Source organism: Lissotriton vulgaris, chromosome 6 (genome assembly GCF_964263255.1).
Source record: "Lissotriton vulgaris chromosome 6, aLisVul1.2, whole genome shotgun sequence".
In the NCBI taxonomy this organism is placed as follows: Eukaryota; Metazoa; Chordata; class Amphibia; order Caudata; family Salamandridae; genus Lissotriton; species Lissotriton vulgaris.
The window spans coordinates 20,929,773-20,951,835 of NC_141694.1; the positions used below are offsets into that span (position 1 = coordinate 20,929,773).

The following is a 22,063-nucleotide window of genomic DNA, read 5'->3' on the forward strand; positions in this document are numbered from 1 at the left end:
TACACGACAGTACATTTCGACCAGACCCGTACGGGTTGGCCGTTTACGCATGCCACCTATTAAAATACCTTTAGCAACGAAAGTGATTTCTCAGAAGCAATATCGCATCCCAGGTGGTCATGAAGAAATTACCGCTACGATTCAGGATTTGGTTGACGCAGGAGTCATTACTCCGGTCACATCTGCTTGGAATAATCCTGTTTGGCCCGTGCGCAAAAGTGACAACTCTTGGCGCATGACTGTTGATTATCGAGAATTGAATAAACATACACCTAAATTGACTGTTGCAGTGCCTGACATTGTCACACTGATTCAGAGAATTCAAAAGCATCCAGGTACATGGTATGCTTCTATTGATATTGCTAATGCGTTCTTTTCAATACCAATTGCCCCCGAATGTCAGGAACAGTTCAGTTTTACTTGGAATGGACGTCAAATGACGTTCCGGAGTCTTCCTCAAGGCTATGTACATAGTCCTACAATCTGTCACCGGCTGGTGGCGGAGCATTTGTCTGAAGTACCCACGAATCCACAAGTTCTGATTTGTCATTATATTGACGACATTTTGATTCAAGGTGAAACGCAAGACCAGGTACAGTCCCATTTAGATCAAATTATTGATTGTTTGCGAGCAAAAGGTTGGAAAATTAATCCTGACAAATTACAAACTCCATCCCAAGCTGTAAAATTTCTAGGAATTAATTGGCATGAGGGTCACAGAGAGGTGATTCCACAGGTTAAACGAAAAATACTTGATTTTGCTGTTCCCAGAAACAGGAAAGAGGCGCAATGCTTTATTGGATTGTTTGGATTTTGGCGTCAGCATATTCCCCATTTGAGTCAAATCTTGGCTCCACTGTATCGAGTCGCTCGTAAAAAGAATGCATTTGAATGGGGTGAACCTCAACAGACTGCTTTTCATTTGGCTAAAGAAGCTATTCAGTATGCTTTGGATTTGTGGCCCGTGTGTGAAGGTGATGTGGATTTGAATGTGTCCGTGGAAGGCCTGTATGCCAATTGGAGTTTGTGGCAAAAGCAGGGCAGACAAAAAGTGCCATTAGGTTTTTGGACCAAAAAGTTACCAGAGGCTGGTGAACGTTACTCACCTTTTGAAAAACAGTTGCTTGCTTGTTATTGGGCTCTGGTGGATACCGAGCAATTGACCCTAGGCCATGCTGTGATTTTGAGGCCTGAAATTCCCATTATGCAGTGGGTTTTGAGCTCACCTAAGTCCCATCGAATTGGACATGCTCAGGAGGCTAGTGTGATTAAATGGAAATGGTACATTCAGGACAGGGCACGTGTGGGTCCGAAAGGTGTGGCGATTTTACATGAGCGAGTGGCGCAGGCGCCCTCCAATGAGGCTGAAAGTGAGTGTTCGGTTCCCGTAGTGCAGGAGTCTCCCGTGAAGTGGGGTAAATCATTTGATGATCTGTCCGCGGAGGATAGAAAACATGTGTGGTTTACGGATGGTTCTGCGAAGTTCATTGGTGACAAAAGACATTGGAAAGCTGTCTCTTATAACCCAATTACAAAGAAATTGTTAAGCACTACTGGAGACGGTAAGAGTAGCCAATATGCTGAACTCTATGCGGTTTACCAAGTTTTGAAACAGGAGTTACCAGGTACATGTCATATTTTTACTGATTCTTGGTCCGCTGCAAATGGACTAGCGGTGTGGCTGCCAACATGGCAGTCTCATAATTGGGAATTGCACTCCAAGGAGTTATGGGGTAAAGAACTGTGGCAGGAAATTTGGGAATTGCTCCCGCAGAGTACTGTAACAATCTTTCACGTGGATGCTCATACTCCAATTGACTCCCTTGACAAATTTTTTCATAATATTGCAGATGAACAGTCTAAAATTTCTGAGGCAGTGGTTGACATGCAAGATTCTGATTTGGCGGGATTGGCGAAGTGGGCCCATCAGAAAGCAGGACATTTTGGAGAGAAAGCCACTAGCAGGTGGGCTGCCGATAGAGGAATTCATATTCCCTTTTCTTTAATTAAAGATGTCATTCTACATTGTCCCATTTGCCAGCATTCTAGGAAGAAAGAGGTGCCTCAGATTGTTCGAGGCCACTTACATCGAGGTAAATTGCCCGCCCAAATTTGGCAGATTGATTATATTGGTCCGCTCCCTATGAGCAGAAATTGTCAATACATTTGCACAGTGGTTGATACTTATAGTGGCCTTTTGGTCGCTTTTCCTTGCAAGAACGCTACCCAAGTGAACACAATTAAAACCCTGGAGCTCATTATTCTGTATTATGGTGTCCCATTCCAGATTCAATCAGACAATGCATCCCACTTTCGTGGAAGATTGGTGCAGGAATTCTGTACGGAAAACAATATTGATTGGGTGTTTCATATTCCATATTATCCACAAGCTTCAGGATTGATTGAGAGAATGAATGGCTTGTTGAAAGAACAGTTGCGCAAGTTGACTGATGACCGTTACAGCCAGTGGAGAGATGTCCTACTTCAAGCTTTGTTAATTTTAAATAATCGTCCTTTGTTACATGCTGAATCTCCTTTGATGCGTTTGTTTCCTCCACATGTTGATGCAAAACCAAATTCTGTTTCTAACACTGTAACATATTGGGAAATTACCCCCGGTGCTTTGGCTCCATGTAGAGTGACCCCAGGTTCTGCAGGCCTCGACCTGCATGCATTAAATGATGCACAATTTTCAGGAAAGGATCGAATCATTGTTGAAACTGGCATTGGTGTTTCTATACCTGCCGGTAGTTTTGGATTAATTGCCCCTAAATCTGGCCTGGCCCTGAAAGGTGTACAAGTACTCGGAGGAGTGATTGACAGTGATTATCAGGGAGAGATTAAGGTTCTCCTGCTTAATAGCAGCGAGACGGATTTGTTCATTAAAAAGTCTGACCGTGTTGCTCAGTTATTGATTATGCCTGTCTTCAGTGGTGAGATTAAAAAAGGCTCTGCCCCAACGTTGCTAACTGTGCGAGGACAAAAAGGCTTCGGATCGTCTGATCTTCCTGGAGCTAAAATATGGGTGCAATCGCCTAAAAATCCTCCTGAACAGGCTGATATTATTGCGACCGGTCATGATAACACCGTTTTGGTGATGAAGCCAGGGAAAGATGGCTGGGAAGCTGTCCCAGCTGACAAATGTTACTTACGAGAATGATTAAGGCCTGTATTTGTATTCTTCCAGATCATTCTTTGGACTGCTGCTGCAGGATGTGTCGGCGTTGGACTACTTTTGGCTTGCTACGCCGGGAGAGGAGAGGATCCACCGACGCCGGTTGATGGGATTATGAGAGCCTCGCGGTCTGCGTGGCGGACTTCATCTAACTTTTGGGTCACACTCGCGAAGCGGGTGACGAACTCTCCGCATTTTTGCCTCACACCTATGAAGAGCGTTACTGACATTTTAGCGACCTGTTTGGTAGCTGTCCCTGCATCCACTGAAACCCTCCGCCATGTCTTTAATGTATCTAATGCCCGACCTAATGTTATCCTGGGCGATTTCGCGGCCCATGAGTTTTGTCCCTCATGTACTCTTATTCCAGATCTTAATGTCCCTATTAATTCCAGAATTACTACTTTCAATATTACCCCTGGTGATCTTTGCTTCGTTATGACCTGTAACCCTAAGGCTATTTCCGAGTGTTTGCGGTTGAAACTCCAAGCCGCTACTACTTTTTCATTTCATCAACGTTTGTTATGTTCAAAGAGACTTCCTAATTCATGTCTTTCAGTAAAGAACAATATGACCTGTAAACGTCTAGTAGTAGCCACTAGCCATTATCGTTCAATGCTATTGCCAGCTGGATGGCTCTTTTCCTGCGGGAATTCATCTTGGCCCTATATTCCAGCGAATATTTCTGGTGGTCCATGTGCCATCACTAGATTAAGTTTACTAATGTTTTCCTCACATCCTACTCCACATTCCCGTATTGTGCGAGATTCAATGTCACTACACGAAGACTGTGATTCCTCTGTTCATCTTTATTCTAGATCAGAGTACCTTGGTTTAGCTTTTTCTATTATTGGTGTTCCAGCATTGGCCGTCTACAATGCCAAAACAATCGGCAAAATGGCCTGCTGGATGGTAAAGTCAATTAACCAAACGTCTACTGTTTTATCAGATTTATTATTAGACTCCCAAGGTGAACGTAGAGCTATTTTGCAAAACCGTGCAGCTATTGATTATTTATTATTGAAACATGGGCACGAGTGCTCTGAATTTGAAGGTCTATGCTGTTTTAATTTGTCTGATCATTCTAAAGATATCCAGTCCCACATTAATAAACTCCACGACTTGACTGCAGAAATTAGAGAACATATAGATCAGGGTTTCTTTGACTGGCTTTTTAACTGGCTCCCCGACATGCATTTCATTCGACAAATTTTAGGGGGGGTTATTCTTACTGTTTGTGTCCTGATAGCTATTTGCTGTTTTATTCAGTGTATCCCTTCCCTGCTACAATTTTTTAGTCTTAGTAAGGGTCGTAGATCAGTTAATTTTGTTTCATATTATTCGTCTACTGACGTTAGCTCTATTTAGTTTGTGGTTAATAGACTGGAGTCAAGGGGTGTAATGTTATGGCTGTCTTTTTGCTAGCTCTTTGGAGAAGGAGAATGATGGAGAGTGACTCCAGCCTATCACCCCCATAGCATAGGGATTAGGCCGATAGACAGGGACCCTGTCTTACATATATAAAGGCATTTTCGTATTATTTCCCTTAGAGTAAGGCTTATGAATTTAAGTTAGGGGATAGATATATAAGTATTAGTCATGATTCATTCATTTGCTAACATGCTGAGCTGTTTTTCATGGAGCTATGCATATTATGGGCTCCGTAGGCCTTAAACGAGACAGATTCCATTTTGCTTTCTGCCCGGTAGCTCGGGAAGGCTTTCTAGGTGAAGAGTAATGTTTTAGTTTCAAGCTGTTGTTCGCTTGGAGAGAACCGGTTCAGGCTGACCCTTATCGAAGGAATGTATTTTTCTCCACTCCGAAGACACAACTTCAGGCCGGCCGGCTGGGAAAGTGTCCTTGGTACGGGGAGGTACAAGAATTTGGTGGGCGGCAGGTTACTGGCCGTAACTTTCCATGAAGGAACGGGCTTTGATATTAGAGAAGGTGTTAGTCAGTTTGTCAGTTAGTTCGTAGGCGGCATCTAGCCGTTAGCATCTCTGCCATTATTCACTTTCATGGTGGATGAGTCGCCATCTTTGAAGTCGGAGAAAGATTTAAGACCGAAACTCTCTGAGATAGACTGAACGAGAAGTAGCGCGGAGCGCACTGATACAGAGAGAGAGAGAGACGGTAGCTAATAAACAGCAAGGTTCCGAGGTCCTGAGGGGAAGCAGACGAGATTGAGCCTAGCGGTGCAGACGTGTACTTGTGACGGCTGAGGGTGACTGCAAGACGAGCCAGGACCCAGAGACGAAACAGGAGCCTAGATGACTGCCGAGTCCAGACTTCCCACTAACCAGGTGACACCCGCCCAACTTATCTAGGATGTGCACTCTAATCTTTACCTTTTTCTTGCAAATGTTATACTGCATAGTAATGTGATTTATGTCTATTGTTAATAAATACCCTAATTCATATAGAATTATCGTGTGCCTGGTGCTCATGTTCAATCTCGGTAAACTGCACTTCTAGTCAAAAGCTGTTTGGGTGAACGGATGAGAAATCCCGATCAGGTAAATGGTGATTGAATAAGGGAGTGGGTGGACCTTTGATGCCAAGAGCAGGGAGTACACTCTACAATCTGAAACCCTATTCAAAGTTATTATAGTAGTTTTATCCCAAGTAGACCACTGAGATAATACCCCAAATAATGGTTCATAGGAATGTGGTCGTCGTTGATATGCGGCGTTAGTGACAACACTGGGTGGGAGACCAGTGCCAATACCCACAGGATTGTGGCTTGAATAAGTGAGAACGTCAGGGAGGATACTGGCGCTTAGTTTCGCAGGATTGCGAACAGTTTGGAAAAGGGAGCATTGGGTTCTGCAGGCCCATGTGTAGTCGCACCGGATTGTGCGCAATATCTGCCCTAGGGTAGACCGGTCTGGGTCTGAGTGGCCGCGAGACCAACTGATGTGAATAAGATATTGTAGAAAATCTGTACATACATATATTGTCATTCCCCATCCTTGGGTGCAAACTGCATATTTATCTACTCATTGTGAATACGATCTGAGGAGGGAAGGTGAGTACGTTTTGGCTGGGTCATAGGGGCCCCTGGGGGCTGATCCCATCTACACAGAAAATCCGGCCATTACAGCGGTCAAGACCCCTCCCTGGGGAGGAGGGGCTACGGGTCCCCTCCTTGGAATTTCCCGGGGCCAGGACATCCGCGACGGCGGATGTGGTAAGCAGTGTGGGGTGGGAGGGGGGTCTACGCTACCTTCTAGACACCTCACACGAGTCCTCGGACGACCACCAAGATGGCGTCGAGTAAGTATGGGCCCCCGTTAAGACAAGGGAAATTGGAAGTTGGCACAGAGGTACAGTCCTCTGTGTGCCCGCTTCTCACAAGTAAGGGGGGGAGTCTGGTATTAGGGATCTGACACCGGTTACGACCTTGCCGTTGGCCCGTAATGTTAGGATGTACAATTTGAATTTTTAGAAATGCATTTACAGGATGTTTTAGAATCGGCTAGGAGAACCTTTGTATTAGAGATATGTTAAGGTTAGCCAATAAACATCGTAATGTATAAATGAAATTGTACATGATATGAAACTGTTATTTAATGTTTTTAATTTTGTTTCATATTTTAATAAATACGGCCGGGAGGGTAACTCCCTCCCGCCTTCCAAAAGCTCAAGAACTGTATCCGTCTTCCCATTCTTGGGGATTGTGTTGGGAGGGGGTGACGGGTATCCAGGCCATATAGTCTACAATGACAGGTCTGGGTCAGGTATTAAGGGGCTACTTGAGTGGGTGGCACAATAAGTGCTGCACACCCACTAGTAGCATTTAATTTACATGCCCTGGGTATATGATATATCATTCTACAAGGGACCTATAAGTAAATGTATTATGTCAATCAGATGTAAACTGATTTAACCATGTTTAGGGGAGTGAGCACAATCACTTTAGCACTGGTTAGCGGGGTCAAAGTGCAAAGAGTCCTAAGGTCAACATAAAGAGATTGCAGCAAAAAAGGAGGCAAACAGGAAAAAAGTTTGGGGAAGACACCCTAAGGCTGACAGGTCTAGCGATAAGATAAGATAGGATAAGATAACATAATGTTACTTGAGCACAGCATACCTTAAAAACAAGAGATAAGAGGCGAAACAGGAACAGTTTCTTTAATTAAATGTAGCAGCCGGGAGTATGGTTACATTCACAAGGTCTGAGGTCTGTCTCAATTTACATTCAGTTGGCATCCTTCTTAAATACAACTTTTATTAGGTTGTAAAGTTCTCCAGTGAACCATATATGGTGAAGGACGTTGGTTGCTGCCTTAAAGTCATACATGAATTGCCAAATGTTTACTAAGGTGGGCCTCAACCTTGCGTGAACACTAGGTGGGCAGTGGGTAGCGTGTTCAGATGTCCGGCGTGGGGAGCAAGTGATCACTGCGTGTGCTGTGTTCTGATTGTCTATATGTACCTAACTCATGTTGCATCTGACTTTAACCCCTTTGATGCTGATGACGAGCTCAGCTCGTCATCAGCCATGGGGGCGTGTGCGGATGACGAGCTGAGCTCGTCATCTAACGCGGCTTTTGCAAAAAAGCCGCGTAGCGCAAAAATAACTGCAGCAGCGATGAGGTTATGGAGTTTTTGGAGCACACGTACCATGGCCATGTGTCCTTTAGTGGGGCAATTCTCCCTTGACCCTTGTATTGTAGCTGTGCCTAATTGTGGGATTGTTCTACAGTTTCCTGTTCACACGGTTATCGGCTAGCTACGTACCATCTCACCTTTCACCTTTAAATCAGTAACCCCAGACCTGGGTCCCAGAACTTGCCTGACTATGTATTTGTGAGTCGAGGTTGATGTGGAGTTCACAATGGGGAATCTAGTTCACAGAGATGTGACTTAATTCTCATAAATGAATATATTGTTTTCCATAACATAACACAACATAACTTAACATAAAACTGCTAGATAAAACGATTACACCCAAAGGTGTTCGATGATCTGATTGCATTATGTTGGTTTCTTTAATGTGTTTCATTACGGTCTGGATTATGCATTTTATCTTAAGCCTAATATTTTGAATCATGTTTTGTTGACTCAAGCACAGGGAATTTTGTTTTTGTGTGGACGTGCCGTTTATACTTAGGGGCTGTTTTAGATCTTGGGGGCCGGGTTAGTCTATCACAAAGGTGACGGATAGCCCATCCGCTAAAATATAAACCCATAGGATATAATGGAATTTATATTTTGGTGGATGGGGTCAGGTGGTACCCGGTGTGGAAAATGTCTTGTCACCCCCAGCTTAACGTACACATACAAACAAATAGCATGCATCATAACATTTACATTACTTACCAAATTCAATATCATAGAGAAGAGGATGATCACAATGAATCAATAAACTACAAAATGTAACAAAAATAAATTCAGCAAGCACTTATAAGCTTCAGTAATAATGCACAACTAACTCAACAGAATGTCATGTGGTGACTGACCGGCACGGCAGCAAATAGAACTGTTTGTGATTTGAGTGATGATGAGTCACTGGTTGATTACGTCTCACTCGAGTACAAACTGCAAAGACATTCTTCGGCGGAAAGAAACACCCCCTCCCCTTCCTTATCCATACGCTCTCAACTTCACAGTGTCGAGTTCAGCTGCGTTTCATGCATTTGTTGACTCACTAAAAAGTTTCAATACGTATTATGTTGACTTGTTGAGGTTAATTAATTGTCAGACGAAGTTATTAAACTCATTTTAAATAATATGATACTGTGTTCTGGTACCTCTGAAAGTGTGTTTATGCATCATGTACAAAGTTGCTTTCCTTACACTCTTCTTCTCCTACACCTCTGAATGTTGTGATGCATCATGTGTAATGTTCTCATGTTTATACCCCTAAATGTATAGTGATACTTAGGTGGTTGTTCTTCCTAGTACAGGTGTTGCTAGTGAGGTCCTGGTTCCCTGTGTGACATTCTCCTAAGGTGGTTAGGGTTGCGTAGGTGGTACTTACCTCTTGCCAGTGATTACTGGTTGTGTGCTACATGATTATTTGGTGTTTAACTATCTCCAAGGGCTTGATACTGAGCTCGCGCCCTGACCAGAGTCCCAGGACCAGTGGACTCTATTGTGACTTCCCTGACAAATTACTGTCTGATCTCCTTGGGCCGCTGGGGCCTCGCCTGAAGTGGCCTCGCTCACTCCCCTGCAGCTCGTGCCTAGCCGCCCACGCCATGAGCCGCATTGCTCCTTGTGAAGCCGTGCTCTGCTCCGCCTGGGCCGCCCGCACCCTGCACCTCAGCAGCTTGTGCCTGGGCCGCCCTCATGCCTCGAGCCGCACCGCTCTCCTCTGAGCCGCGTCCGCTTCGCTGGTCCGCCCGCACCCCCCTTCTTACTCCACAGGATTGGATATACGTCACGATAGAGATGGAGTAACCCATCTCCCAAGATATAAACCAAGCCATTTTTCTCATTTCTCATACAAATAGTGTTCTTAGATTTAACCCTTAAAAGTTTTCCTCATGCATTTTACACATTTTAAAATGGCTGCCCGTAATTATCTCATTTCTCTTTAATTTCACGGTTATTGAGTATTAAGCATATTATAAACTTCATATGATAAGCTTTTGAGCACTTTACACAGCACACCGCTAGTGGCACGCTGTATTTGAGACCATCCCTGAAATGCAGTTTTCTCCTGGCAGCATGTTATGAGGTGTGACCATTTTGCTTTTTTACCTTTTCACACCGATTTTCTGACCCTCGCATTGGTTGGTTGCTTCCCGTTCAGTTTCTTCATAGTTGACTTTCCACTAAGCACCCCCATTGCAAGGGTTTCTAATTTATACCCTTTGAGATCCTTCTCTTGGTTACCTCCTTAGATTTGACCCACTTGGTTTGTGGTGACGTCATATGACCCTCAGTTGGAATCCATATTGTCTCAAGACTCAATACAGCCACCTACACTGTCAGGTCAAATTTATCTCAATTATCCCGCCTGTTTAACCCCTTGTATGCTTATGACGAACCCCAGCCGTCATGCACTAGGGTGCTCGTGTGCTGATGACGGCTGGGGTTCGTCATGGCCCGCCCCTGTTCTTTTGTTTACCGCACAGCGGCGGAAACGGGCCAGCAGTGAAGGGGTTAAGGGTTCTGAACAGAAGGGCAATCAAAGTTTATAGTGAATGAATGAATGAACGAATGAATGAATGAATGAATGAATGAATGAAAATATTTGTAGAGCGCACTGCTGCCGAGGCGTCCTGGCGCTATAGAAACTGAACAGAACACAATGCAATCACAAATTATTGTTGAGTAAAAAGCCAGGTTTTCATTTCCCTGCTGTTAGAGCAGGGGTCATGAGAGTGAGCCATCAGTGCAACCTTTCCAGAGGGAGCAGAGTGGAGCCAGACACAGGATGGTCAATGGGAGTTGTAATCATTGTCAGGAAGCCACAGAATGGGTTGGAAGGAGGTATGGGCACAATGTACTATCATTTACACCAAGTACAGGCAGGACAAGGAGAGGAAGGAAAGAAATAAATACAGGCTGATCAGATGTAAAGAGAGAGGTGCAAAGTGAGAGGAGACAAAGAGAACTGAGAAGGGAGTGTGAAAAGCTGAGGGAAGTAAGTAGGTAAATGAGATGATATAGGGAATGAGAAGAGGTAAAAGAACAGGTAGAAAAGCTGGAGAAAGTACCTATTATTTCTTAAATATCTCTTTATAAATTAACTCCTGCACTAAGCAAAGCATGGCTTGCAAAAGAGTGCGATCAACAACTTTGACACACTTTTCTTGGGTGTTGCGGCCTTTATATGACAATGGTAAAAAACACTCTGCTCAAACGAAGCAACTTAACTCACCCAAAGATGTTGTGATCATAGGAAATCCAGACAGTACCACCCCAGCAAGTGATTGAAAGACTGCAAACATGGGAAAATTGACAGATGCTGCAGCAGCCATCTCGAAAATCACTGCGAACACACAGCACACAAAGACCATGGTTCGCCGGCCATACCTGTGGGGAAACACATGAAAAGCATGGCTGCCTTAAACGGCTTCCTCTCCACTGGCATTGATGGATACGCTCTTCCTAATTCACAGACTCTGAAAACTATGACTGAGGAACTAGCAAGCAATCCAACTGATCACAAGTGATTCATATTGTACAGTGTTAGTGTGAAGTCAAAATATAAAAATTAATTAATTTTGTGCTTGAGAGAATTTGAGGTGTTCAGCACAATCGTTAATGGAAAACTATGCGAAAATCCATCCCCCCCCCGCAAAAAAAACACGCAGGTGCGAGGCATAGCCTACAGCACCCTGGTACTCTAAAGACATTGATGGCAATAAACAATTTATCATCAGTCAGAAAATAAAATTGGAAAAAGAACCTATGTTACTGACGTTCCTCTGTGCAACATGTAGTTCATCACATCAGCGAAAGCAAAGTACTATGAAGGAAACCAACAACAGAATTGGAACAGTTTTCAACACAATCAACCACTGTATCAGCACCTTGCTGGACCCACAATTCCTCACTAAAGAGAAGTGTACATCAATGCCATCAACCTGCTTCAGAGCGCAGCAGCCCATTTGGCTCTTTAGTTACTCATGCGAGCCGGGATCTTGTCTCATCTGAGGAACCTACACTGGCTTCCTATTAAAAAAAGCATTGAGTTTAAGATCCTGACTCCTATAAACAGGGCTCCAGTCTGGACCGACATATCTGTCCACCAGGATTCATTCTACTCTGCCCTAAAAACCTTTCTTTCTTCCTTTGGCCATTTTGCCAAAGATCCAAGGGGTAAACAAGCAAAACCCAGAGGAAGATCTATCTCCCTCCGTGGTCGGTAAGCTAGAACAGCATGCCTGCTGAGTTACGCGAAATGGATAATGAATGGTCTTTCAGAAAGCAACAAAAAACCTGGCTTTATACTCTAATTTTGTTACTTTGCATTCTCTTACTTTCTACAATAGCGCCGGGACACTTCTTAGTAAGCGTGCACTTTAGAAATCGTGACATTTATTCATTTTTAGTGAAACCGCTGAACCGCTTTCATTTTCTACGCCCACCTATTTCGGTAAATTCCCACAATATTGATCCTTCAAAATCCTATCTCTCCATAATCCTACACACCTGCTACCTGTGAATATGAATATTATCCTTGCCCTTCATTAAAGCTCTCTAAGGGGAAGCTCTCTCAGCCCTGTTTGCCATTATCAATGTCTCCTTCAGTCAAGGTATCTTCTCAGAAGATTTCAAGACTGGACAAATCCTCCCATTTCTAAAGAAAACTACAGTAGCCCCTAATGACTACACCAACTACCCACATATCACTCACCTACCATTCACCGGCAAGATTACAGAAAAAGTAGTCCATGTTCAACTCCAAGGTCACATTAATGCTAACCACATCCTGCAAGCCTACTCAACTGGCTTCAGATCATGCTGTAGCAAAGGGTCCACTAACTCACACATTGCAGACACAGCCCTCGTGACCACAGATGAAGATGGTATGTGCCTCCTGAAGTTGCTTGACTTCTCAGCTGCCTTCAATACTGTTAACCATCCCACCCGCATATGTACCATAAAGTCTCACCTGAGATTTACCTGTAATCACCTGATCTAGTTCTTCTCCTATTTTACCAACTGACATCAATCTGCCAAACAAATAAAGACAGCCTACTCCCAGCTCTTTCGCATGAAGAAATTGAAGGGTTTCTTTCAGAAAGTGACTATCGCAGAAAGTGACTACTAATATCTTTCATAAACTTTGTACTCGAATTGGGAAAAGGGCAGATGGATTTCAATGAAATTTGGCAGTTATTTAGTTTATGGTATCTAGATTTAGTTTTTCTGGTAGTAGAGGTAAGTAGGGTAAGTATTTTAAACTTACATGGCACTAAAACCTAGTGCTATATCAGTTTACAGGAAACCATAGTAATTTTGTGGTACTTGCCGATGAAAAGGCAGTGTATGATTGGCTAGTGGATGACTTTGCAAACGGCCACCATGTTGTTTTTTCTACACTTTGGTGATGTTCTGGATGTGGGCCTAGGATAAAGGGAAGTAGCCTGTTTTATATTTCCCCCACATATCACCACTTTAGGGAACATTGAGTATATGCTTTTATCTATTTGAAAAGTCACAGAGTATCACCTAGGAGGTACCACCCTACTTAAAACAATTAATAAAAAATACAAATTAGAAAAAAATGTAAAAATTCACTGTACAACAAATAAAAAACAAAAGTACTACTGTCTATTTTCAATGTTTTGCCTATTTAATTTTAAAAAGTTAACACAGGGCCACCGTAACTATTTACAAAGTATTGAACTAGTTACAAAAAATGTAAAAAAAACAAATTATTAAAAATACATTTCCCTACCTATTATCACTTTAGTGAAGTGAAAATAGGTAGGGAAAAACAACAAAATGTATTAATTAATTATAGGTGAAGCCGTAACCCAGAACTCATCCAAAGTGTGGTCAAAACTACATGGCTGCCGTTTACTTTTTTAATCTCTGCCATTAGCGAATTATATACTGCCATGAGATATGCATGTACCGTGGTATACCACAAAGTTACTGTAGCATACTGCAGTACAATATATAACATTGGGCCAAATGACAAGTTCACCAGTGAGACTGGCACACCGCTGCAGCAGAGCGACCGAGTACCCTGCCGAGCAGTCGGTCACCCGCTATATTTGGAGTTTCCTGTGACGCTGGTGGTTTCACAGTGGTGGTGGCATGACAGCAGTACATTTCGCTGTGGTGTTTGTTAACTAAATGGACATATCTCAGCACATGAATGCAGCAAGTTGGGCATAATTAGTTCTTTAAAAAAATAATTTGCAATTTGACATAGAGAAACCTACCCAAATGCATTTGAGGGCTTTACATGTTCAACAGTGATTGTACACAAGGGCGCAATCACCCTCGGCGTGTCCTCACCAGGAAAAGGTTACCTCAGCGGGAAACTTGATGGGAACCCCTTCTTTGGTTGCCTCTGCTTCTCCTGTTGCAGGAGCAGAAGTATCAGTGGTGGTAGTGGTCTAGTGGCCTTGTCACCACATAGATTGTAATTGGGCAGTTGGACTACCGAGTAGGCAGGGGTTGCACTGCCAAAAATGCACTTGTATGACATATCCCTAAGTCCTTGTAATCAGGACCTAAATATTTTGTGACTTAGAACTTCAACAATGTTTAAGCAATTTAGAGCTACTACCAAAAATTACCCTTTCCTCCCCATAATCTATATCCTACCAAATTTCACTTTTACGCTATGTCTATATAAGCTAGACTCTAGTACACTACATGCTACTTCACTCTACACCACAACTACAAATACCGCAGCTACCCCTATATCTTATCTATCAATGTGGTCCTAACTGGTCTTTTGTGTCATGCCTCTTGGCCCAAACACACAAGTGGGAACCATTTTATAAAGAGACTTGGGACAATGCTCTGTGGAAGAGAATGTGTGGCTCCCCAAAGATTCCAGAAGTTTGTGGTTTGCAGGGCATTGTGAGAAAGAACATGGTGTGCAATCTACATGAAGCATACCCCTCTGGACTCTACCGGATGTCTAGTTTTCAGAACTGTATGGTTCTTCCATGTATTACTTTTAACAGAATATTTGGGCAATGGATTGGAATACTCAAGTAGACAGTTGGAGCGACCATCCTGAGCCCTAAACTCATATGTACCTGTTTCTCCTGTTATTACAATAAACCTTCTGAAGAACTGAAGATTGCTGGTTTCCTGTGTTACCTCTCTACTTCTACAAGTGAGTCCACTACAAAGTTGGCGACAAGTTTGGGACTACAAGTTTTTTTATAATGCAAATCCTGTGTTCGTAATTTCTAGAAGGTACTTTAATCTCTTTGTACTTATTCATTACTTTTGTGGGCTCAAGGATTATTTTCCCTACGATTCCTACTTCCATTAAAAAAAAATCTACAGCTTAAAGACATTTTGTTTACCTTGTTCGTTCCTCATACTCTCCGGTACTATTTTCAGTCTTTGAAACATTGGAGACATCTGCTATTCCATAGTTGCACATCCGTTAATTGAGTTCAATTTGTTTATCTCCATTATCTATGGGATTATACCATCAAAATTCACGGTACTTTAATATCTTGTTGAATGCTTCCTTACATTGACTACCGATCTTTTAATGAAGTCAAATTCACATCAAAGCTTGTGCAGATGCCCGTATTTTACTTTGGAAATAACACACGCTGATGCTTGCGCTTGAGCTGACTGTCAACTATCTCTGGAGTTCGCGCAGAGGCCCGTGTTTGTTTTCAATATGAGACGCGTTGTCGCTTGAGCTTGAGTTATCTGGTGTTATCGTCCGGTTTCACCTTCAGCGTGTACTTCAGTGTGTCAAACCACAGATTTTCACTAGCTGTTTCTCCTCCCGACACTCGGCGCGCATTCCGGCACATGTCTTTCTACAATTCACACAGAAGCATTCATTTCAAGTTTTTCGATCAACCTTACGTGACATTCTGTCTTCAATAAAAATTCCTTTCCACCTCGTCTGGATCTGTTTCATGGAACAAACTTAGCATCGCTCCACTCGTTCATTAAAAGAATTTCTCCACAGCAAAAACTTCGGTGTTCATATTCAAGCTTCCTCGTTCTGCTACAGCGCCACCTGTGTACTTCTATAGATCTACATGCATTTTCATGAATATATTTCACGAAGTTTTTCTTCAGCGATTAACACACTGTTTCATGTGTTGATGCATATCTTCTTCTACAATACTTTTCATCTATTCAGCAACAGCGATTAACAAGCTCTTGGTGTTCATGTGTTAATGCTTACTTTCATTAATTGTATTCTGTTTCACTTGGGTCTGCAATTAAAATTTGTTCCTCTTGTGTAGGAGTTTAAGTTTAGTTTTCACATTTGTTTACCGTGCTTTATTTTTTTTTACATTATGCAATCTGTTACTCCTCCTGCACTATTTGTACAGGCTCCTGGAGAACCTCCTTTGAAATGGCGCCTTTGGTTCAGATCTTTCGAGGCATATCTCAGTGCTATTGATGGTTTAATATTCAAACAAGAAAGAAAACATAGTCTTTTATATTACTATTTAGGGGTTTAAGGGCAAAAGGTTTTTGACCATTTACCTGTTTATTTAGGACAAGATTTGGGTGATCTTGTTGAATTTCAGCTTGCTGTAAAAAAATTATCCATCTATTTTAAGGGAAAAGTCAATTTAGTAGTTCACTGTCTCGCATTCAAGGTCCCAATGAATCTATTGCCACCTATATTACAGTATTAAAAGTTTTAGCTGGCTATTGTGACATTGATCATTTCACCTCTCAGTTAATTAGGGATAAACTAGTCTCCAGATGTTACTCTGAAAAAATTCAACAAAGACTATTGTCTTGTAGGAATCCCTCATTGGACTAAGCTGTTGATATAGCGAAAAGCATTGAAACTTCTGAGAATGACTAGAAACTTCTACAAATTCAACCTTCACCCACAAACACCCTTGGTGGTATTTCCACAAAGATTCCACATACATCTGATAACTTTGCAAACAAATCCAGAGTTTTTTTACTAATTTCAGAGGTTTCAGAGGTGCTTCTTATGGTCATGGCAACATACAATTTTTTAAATGTGGTTCGAATTCTCATGTATCAAGTTTTAAAAATCATCCAGCTGCAGCACAAGAGTGCCGGAAATGCAAAAAGATTGGTCATTTTGGCAATGTTTATAAAGAAGGCAGACGTCACCATATTAGATATGTTCAAGACTCTGATGTTGATACTGAGCAAATATTAGTAGAAAACAAGCTTGAGGAATTAATGTTAGCTGTTGATTGTATTGATATTAATAATGTATATTTGGATTAAACAATTTCAGATCCTTTGGTTCAGATTTTTATTGACAATGTTAACATTCCACTTCTTATTGATTCTAGTACAAACAAAACTGGGCACATACGGTGTTATTACCTCCAGATGTAGTCACCAAAGCATTTGAAGGCAGCAAAATTGATTTAGCTGGGTATTTTTGTGGCAATACACTTTCGAAACTAAAACCATTCATGGTAAGATTTATGTAGCATACAAGGGCAGTAATGTACTTGGTTGGTGGCATCAATCTGAGTTTGGGCGGATTATCAAACCTGGTCACAAACATCCTGTTTCTCTCACTAGTTCTGCATCTGACCACACATCCTGGAAAGAGAAATGTAGAGATGTATTTTCTGACTAAATTTGTTTGATTAAAATGTTTTCCTATACCATTAAGGGTAAAGAAGTTGTACAACCTGTCAAGCATAGGCTGCGCAAAGTACCTCACAGTGTTAGGAATGAACTATCTGCAATGTTAAATAAAATGCAAAACAATGGCATCATAGAGAAAGTAAATGCCACGCTTTGGCTTTCTCCCATGGTTTCAGCCAAAAAAAAGAATTGTGAAGTGCGTTTATGCATTGACTTGCGTTCCATTAACAATGCAATTTGGGGGCAAAATGTTCCTTTACCTGGGCGAAGAACTACGCTCCGTTTGCGGAGTTTGCGGAGTTTTGGCAACTCCGCGTTCCGCGGAGTTCGCGTAGCTGCCGATAACTCCGCTATCCGGTGTGGAGCGTAGTTGTCGCGCGCTAAATAACATTGTCGCGCGCTAAATAACATTATCGCGTGCGCGGCAATGGCTTACCTTGGTTCTGCGTTCGCTTTTTCCCGGTCGCGTCGGCCACCATGTTTGTAAACCCTTCCGTGCAGCTGTGCGAACGCGATAACGTCATTGGAAGCGCGATAAAGCCATAAGGACGCGCGAGTATGTTTGTTGGTAAGATCGAGTTGCCGAACACGCAGAACCTGCAATCTTGCACAGAATAACTCGCGAGCATGTTAAAAGTTAAACCATAATAATAAATTACCATTTTGGTTAGCAAAGAAGTGAGAAACCCCTCAAAGTTGTACCTTTGGATGTATTTTTTGGGGGGAAGGAGTCCTCTTTCTGTTTCTACTGTATTTTTGAATATTAAGGAGGAAGGGCTCTGGAGTTTACAACTTCCTGTTCCTGTCCACCAGGCTCCTCCCAGTGCTTTGTCCATGAGGTGGTCACTTTCATTTGGATTTTGAGCTGGCAGGATCACTTTCTGTGTGTGTTGGCTGCATTACTGCTTTTTTTGAATCTTACTGAGGACTTTTGGATTTTGAATTCTCTTTTTCAAGTAAGTTCAGTAATGTATGAGTGAGTATGATGTTGTAGACTTGTGTTTGTTTGATTTAAAATGTTTTAACTACATTATTCATTCCTTGATTTAAATTATTGATGGGTGCCTACTTTTATGAGGTCCCAACTTGTATTTCTTTTTAAATTTCATCCAGGCTACATAGAGAGGTACCCATGGGTAAAATCATAATTCTGTGTTTAAATTTTTATTCAAGTTTGTAAACAAACATCATGGCTGGCATTGGATTATGGTCATCATTATGCAATAGCAATGTCTGCTGTGGAATTTCTGTTTGTGTAATGAAAAAGTTTTTTTATTTTTTTAAGCCAATAGCTGACCCTAGTACTCCATGTAGTTAGTGTGTAGGCATGTTTGAGTTCATTGTAATAACTTTCTGTGGTTGGCCTGGCCATGTGTTGTTGGCGGCCATTTTATGTTTCCCAGCCAGTTTGGTCTTGCCATAGGCCTCCAAACTTGTGGCCTACTCTTCCAGTAGGCCAGAGGTACTAGTCATAGGGTCATGAAAGGTAATCAACTGTTTTTCTGGTGTACCTCTAATTAGGAAATCATGGATGGACTGGATTGATTTAGAAAATCTTATGTTTATGTGTGGGGTATGTCAGGTTTCGGGTGTCTGTCAATTTCTGCCATTAGGTAACCCTAGGAATACAGCTCGGGTAGTTTTGGTAACGTCGCGCCGTGTGAGAACGCGACCTTACCTTTTTTGTCTTGTTCGCGCGCTCAATGTACTGGCTCGGGAACGCGATAACGACTTTTTACTCGATTCGCGTTGCCGAACACGCCGATTTTGCATTCTCGCGAACAATATGTCCCGAGTTGCATAAAAGTTCCTCGAAAATGTTTAATGTGTCCCCTGTGCTACCAAAAAGTCCTCATTTTTGTGTTATTTACTTATTTGGTTGTAGTTTTGTCTTCCTGGAGCATGGGCCACTCCCAGTTCCTTTCTGTCCTCTATGTAATGATTTCTTGTTTATGGTTGGGGTGACCAATTTGGGGGGTGGTGTCTGGTGTGTTCATTTTGTGAAGCAAAGCATTGTCCCTTTGGCAAAGGCATTTATTGTCTGTCCTCTCTTTCTTTTCATGTAGTGGTGAGGGCCATTTTGTGTGTACTTACTTCCTTTGTGATGATTCTGCTATGTTGTTGTTGGTGGGCAGGCCATGTGGTGGCGGCCATTTTGTGTATGCTTCCTTTGTGACTGATTTTGCCATGTGGTGGAGGCCATTTTGGGTGCATCCCCTTTCCATGTTGTTTTTGGGTGTCCCTGTCCTCCTGGCCCTATGGAGGCGGCCATTTTCTGTGTCCTTCCCTGGTCCTCTTCTTTTGCCATAGCCATCCAAGGCTTTTGTAGGTACTACCACTCAAAGCCATAGGTGCATTCAAGTTAATCAACTATTTTTGTGGTGTAACTTTAATTACACCGTGTATGGCTTTGGATTGCTTCACATTTTTTTGTAATGGTGGTACTTTTAGTTTTTTGGTTGCTTGTGTGTAGCTATTATGGCACTCCCTGCCATTAGGTAACCCTAGGAATACAGCTCGGGTAGTTTTGGTAACGTCGCGCCGTGTGAGAACGCGACCTTACCTTTTTTGTCTTGTTCGCGCGCTCAATGTACTGGCTCGGGAACGCGATAACGACTTTTTACTCGATTCGCGTTGCCGAACACGCCGATTTTGCATTCTCGCGAACAATATGTCCCGAGTTGCATTAAAGTTCCTCGAAAATGTTTAATGTGTCCCCTGTGCTACCAAAAAGTCCTCATTTTTGTGTTATTTACTTATTTGGTTGTAGTTTTGTCTTCCTGGAGCATGGGCCACTCCCAGTTCCTTTCTGTCCTCTATGTAATGATTTCTTGTTTATGGTTGGGGTGACCAATTTGGGGGGTGGTGTCTGGTGTGTTCATTTTGTGAAGCAAAGCATTGTCCCTTTGGCATAGGCATTTATTGTCTGTCCTCTCTTTCTTTTCATGTAGTGGTGAGGGCCATTTTGTGTGTACTTACTTCCTTTGTGATGATTCTGCTATGTTGTTGTTGGTGGGCAGGCCATGTGGTGGCGGCCATTTTGTGTATGCTTCCTTTGTGACTGATTTTGCCATGTGGTGGAGGCCATTTTGGGTGCATCCCCTTTCCATGTTGTTTTTGGGTGTCCCTGTCCTCCTGGCCCTATGGAGGCGGCCATTTTCTGTGTCCTTCCCTGGTCCTCTTCTTTTGCCATAGCCATCCAAGGCTTTTGTAGGTACTACCACTCAAAGCCATAGGTGCATTCAAGTTAATCAACTATTTTTGTGGTGTAACTTTAATTACACCGTGTATGGCTTTGGATTGCTTCACATTTTTTTGTAATGGTGGTACTTTTAGTTTTTTGGTTGCTTGTGTGTAGCTATTATGGCACTCCCTGCCATTAGGTAACCCTAGGAATACAGCTCGGGTAGTTTTGGTAACGTCGCGCCGTGTGAGAACGCGACCTTACTTTTTTTGTCTTGTTCGCGCGCTCAATGTACTGGCTCGGGAACGCGATAACGACTTTTTACTCGATTCGTGTTGCCGAACACGCCGATTTTGCATTCTCGCGAACAATATGTCCCGAGTTGCATAAAAGTTCCTCGAAAATGTTTAATGTGTCCCCTGTGCTACCAAAAAGTCCTCATTTTTGTGTTATTTACTTATTTGGTTGTAGTTTTGTCTTCCTGGACAGGCCATGTGGTGGCGGCCATTTTGTAGGTACTTCCTTTGTGCATTTATCATTGGCCTCCCTGCTTTTGGTCTGATCTGATAGTAGGACAGAGTCCCAGAGGTGGTAGTTAGTTACTAGTTAGCGGGGCTGCTTTATGTAGCTGTTTCTATTTGGTCTATTTAATTACCATCATTACGGCATGTGTGTATGCCATTGCATTTCCAAGTTGGTTGTCTGGGCAGGGGGGTAGGTAACTTTTTTGTGTGTGTAATAATTTTATGACTTGTATGTGTTTTTGCAGTGAAGTTTTACAAACTCTTAGCCATGGGGTATTTTGATTTTCCTTGCATTAACCTGTCATGACTCATGTGTAGCAGGCAACCTCCTTTTTCTGTCCATATTGGTATATGATAGGCCTGCTTGACTTTATTATTGGTTATTTCTGGCTGGGAGCTGTGGTGCTCGTACTATTAGTCTTCTTTTTTGTGTTTTATACATTGCCCTGTGTGTCTTTCAATTGTTCATGTGTTGTTGGCTTACTGCTTGTTTGACTGACGTTTTCTGTCTTCTTTGCTTGTAGGTGCACAGAAAAAGACTGAGGAGGTGCTGGCTGTTTTCATCCATCGCCCGTTCAACTGCCAGACGGACGTCCTTCAATTGTACGCCACGTGTGGTGTGTGACTCATCTGACCACACATCTCTGCAATTTGTGCTACTGAGTGCTGCTGTGTGCTGCTGACATCAGAAGAAGATGGGTCCTAAGAGAGCAGTTACCAGGTCCTCCACCACCAAGAAAGTTGCTGAGAAGAAGGTACAGAAAAAGGAAGTGTCACTTAAGGCTGGTATGGACCCCCAAACCTTTTTTGGGCCCCCAAAACGTACGCCTGCAGCAGCGGTGTCCGTGGTGCAAGCTGGAGCCAGCACATCCGCATTAGCGGGGGCAAGCCACCAACCCAGGGCCAAGCACATGAGGGTCGAAGAGGTAGCCGACCTAGTGTTACAAA

General features: G+C 42.7%; 1 protein-coding gene across 1 annotated transcript in view; it reads right to left on the reverse strand.

Annotated features, from left to right (window-relative positions):
- Positions 1-22,063, reverse strand: part of LOC147706718 (solute carrier family 22 member 7-like) — a 272,267-nt gene that overhangs the window by 201,166 nt on the left and 49,038 nt on the right. The window contains exon 3 of the mRNA XM_086925855.1: positions 11,013-11,167. Within this exon, the coding sequence (XP_086781981.1) occupies positions 11,013-11,167 (155 nt within the window). The remainder of the gene's footprint in view (positions 1-11,012; positions 11,168-22,063) is intronic.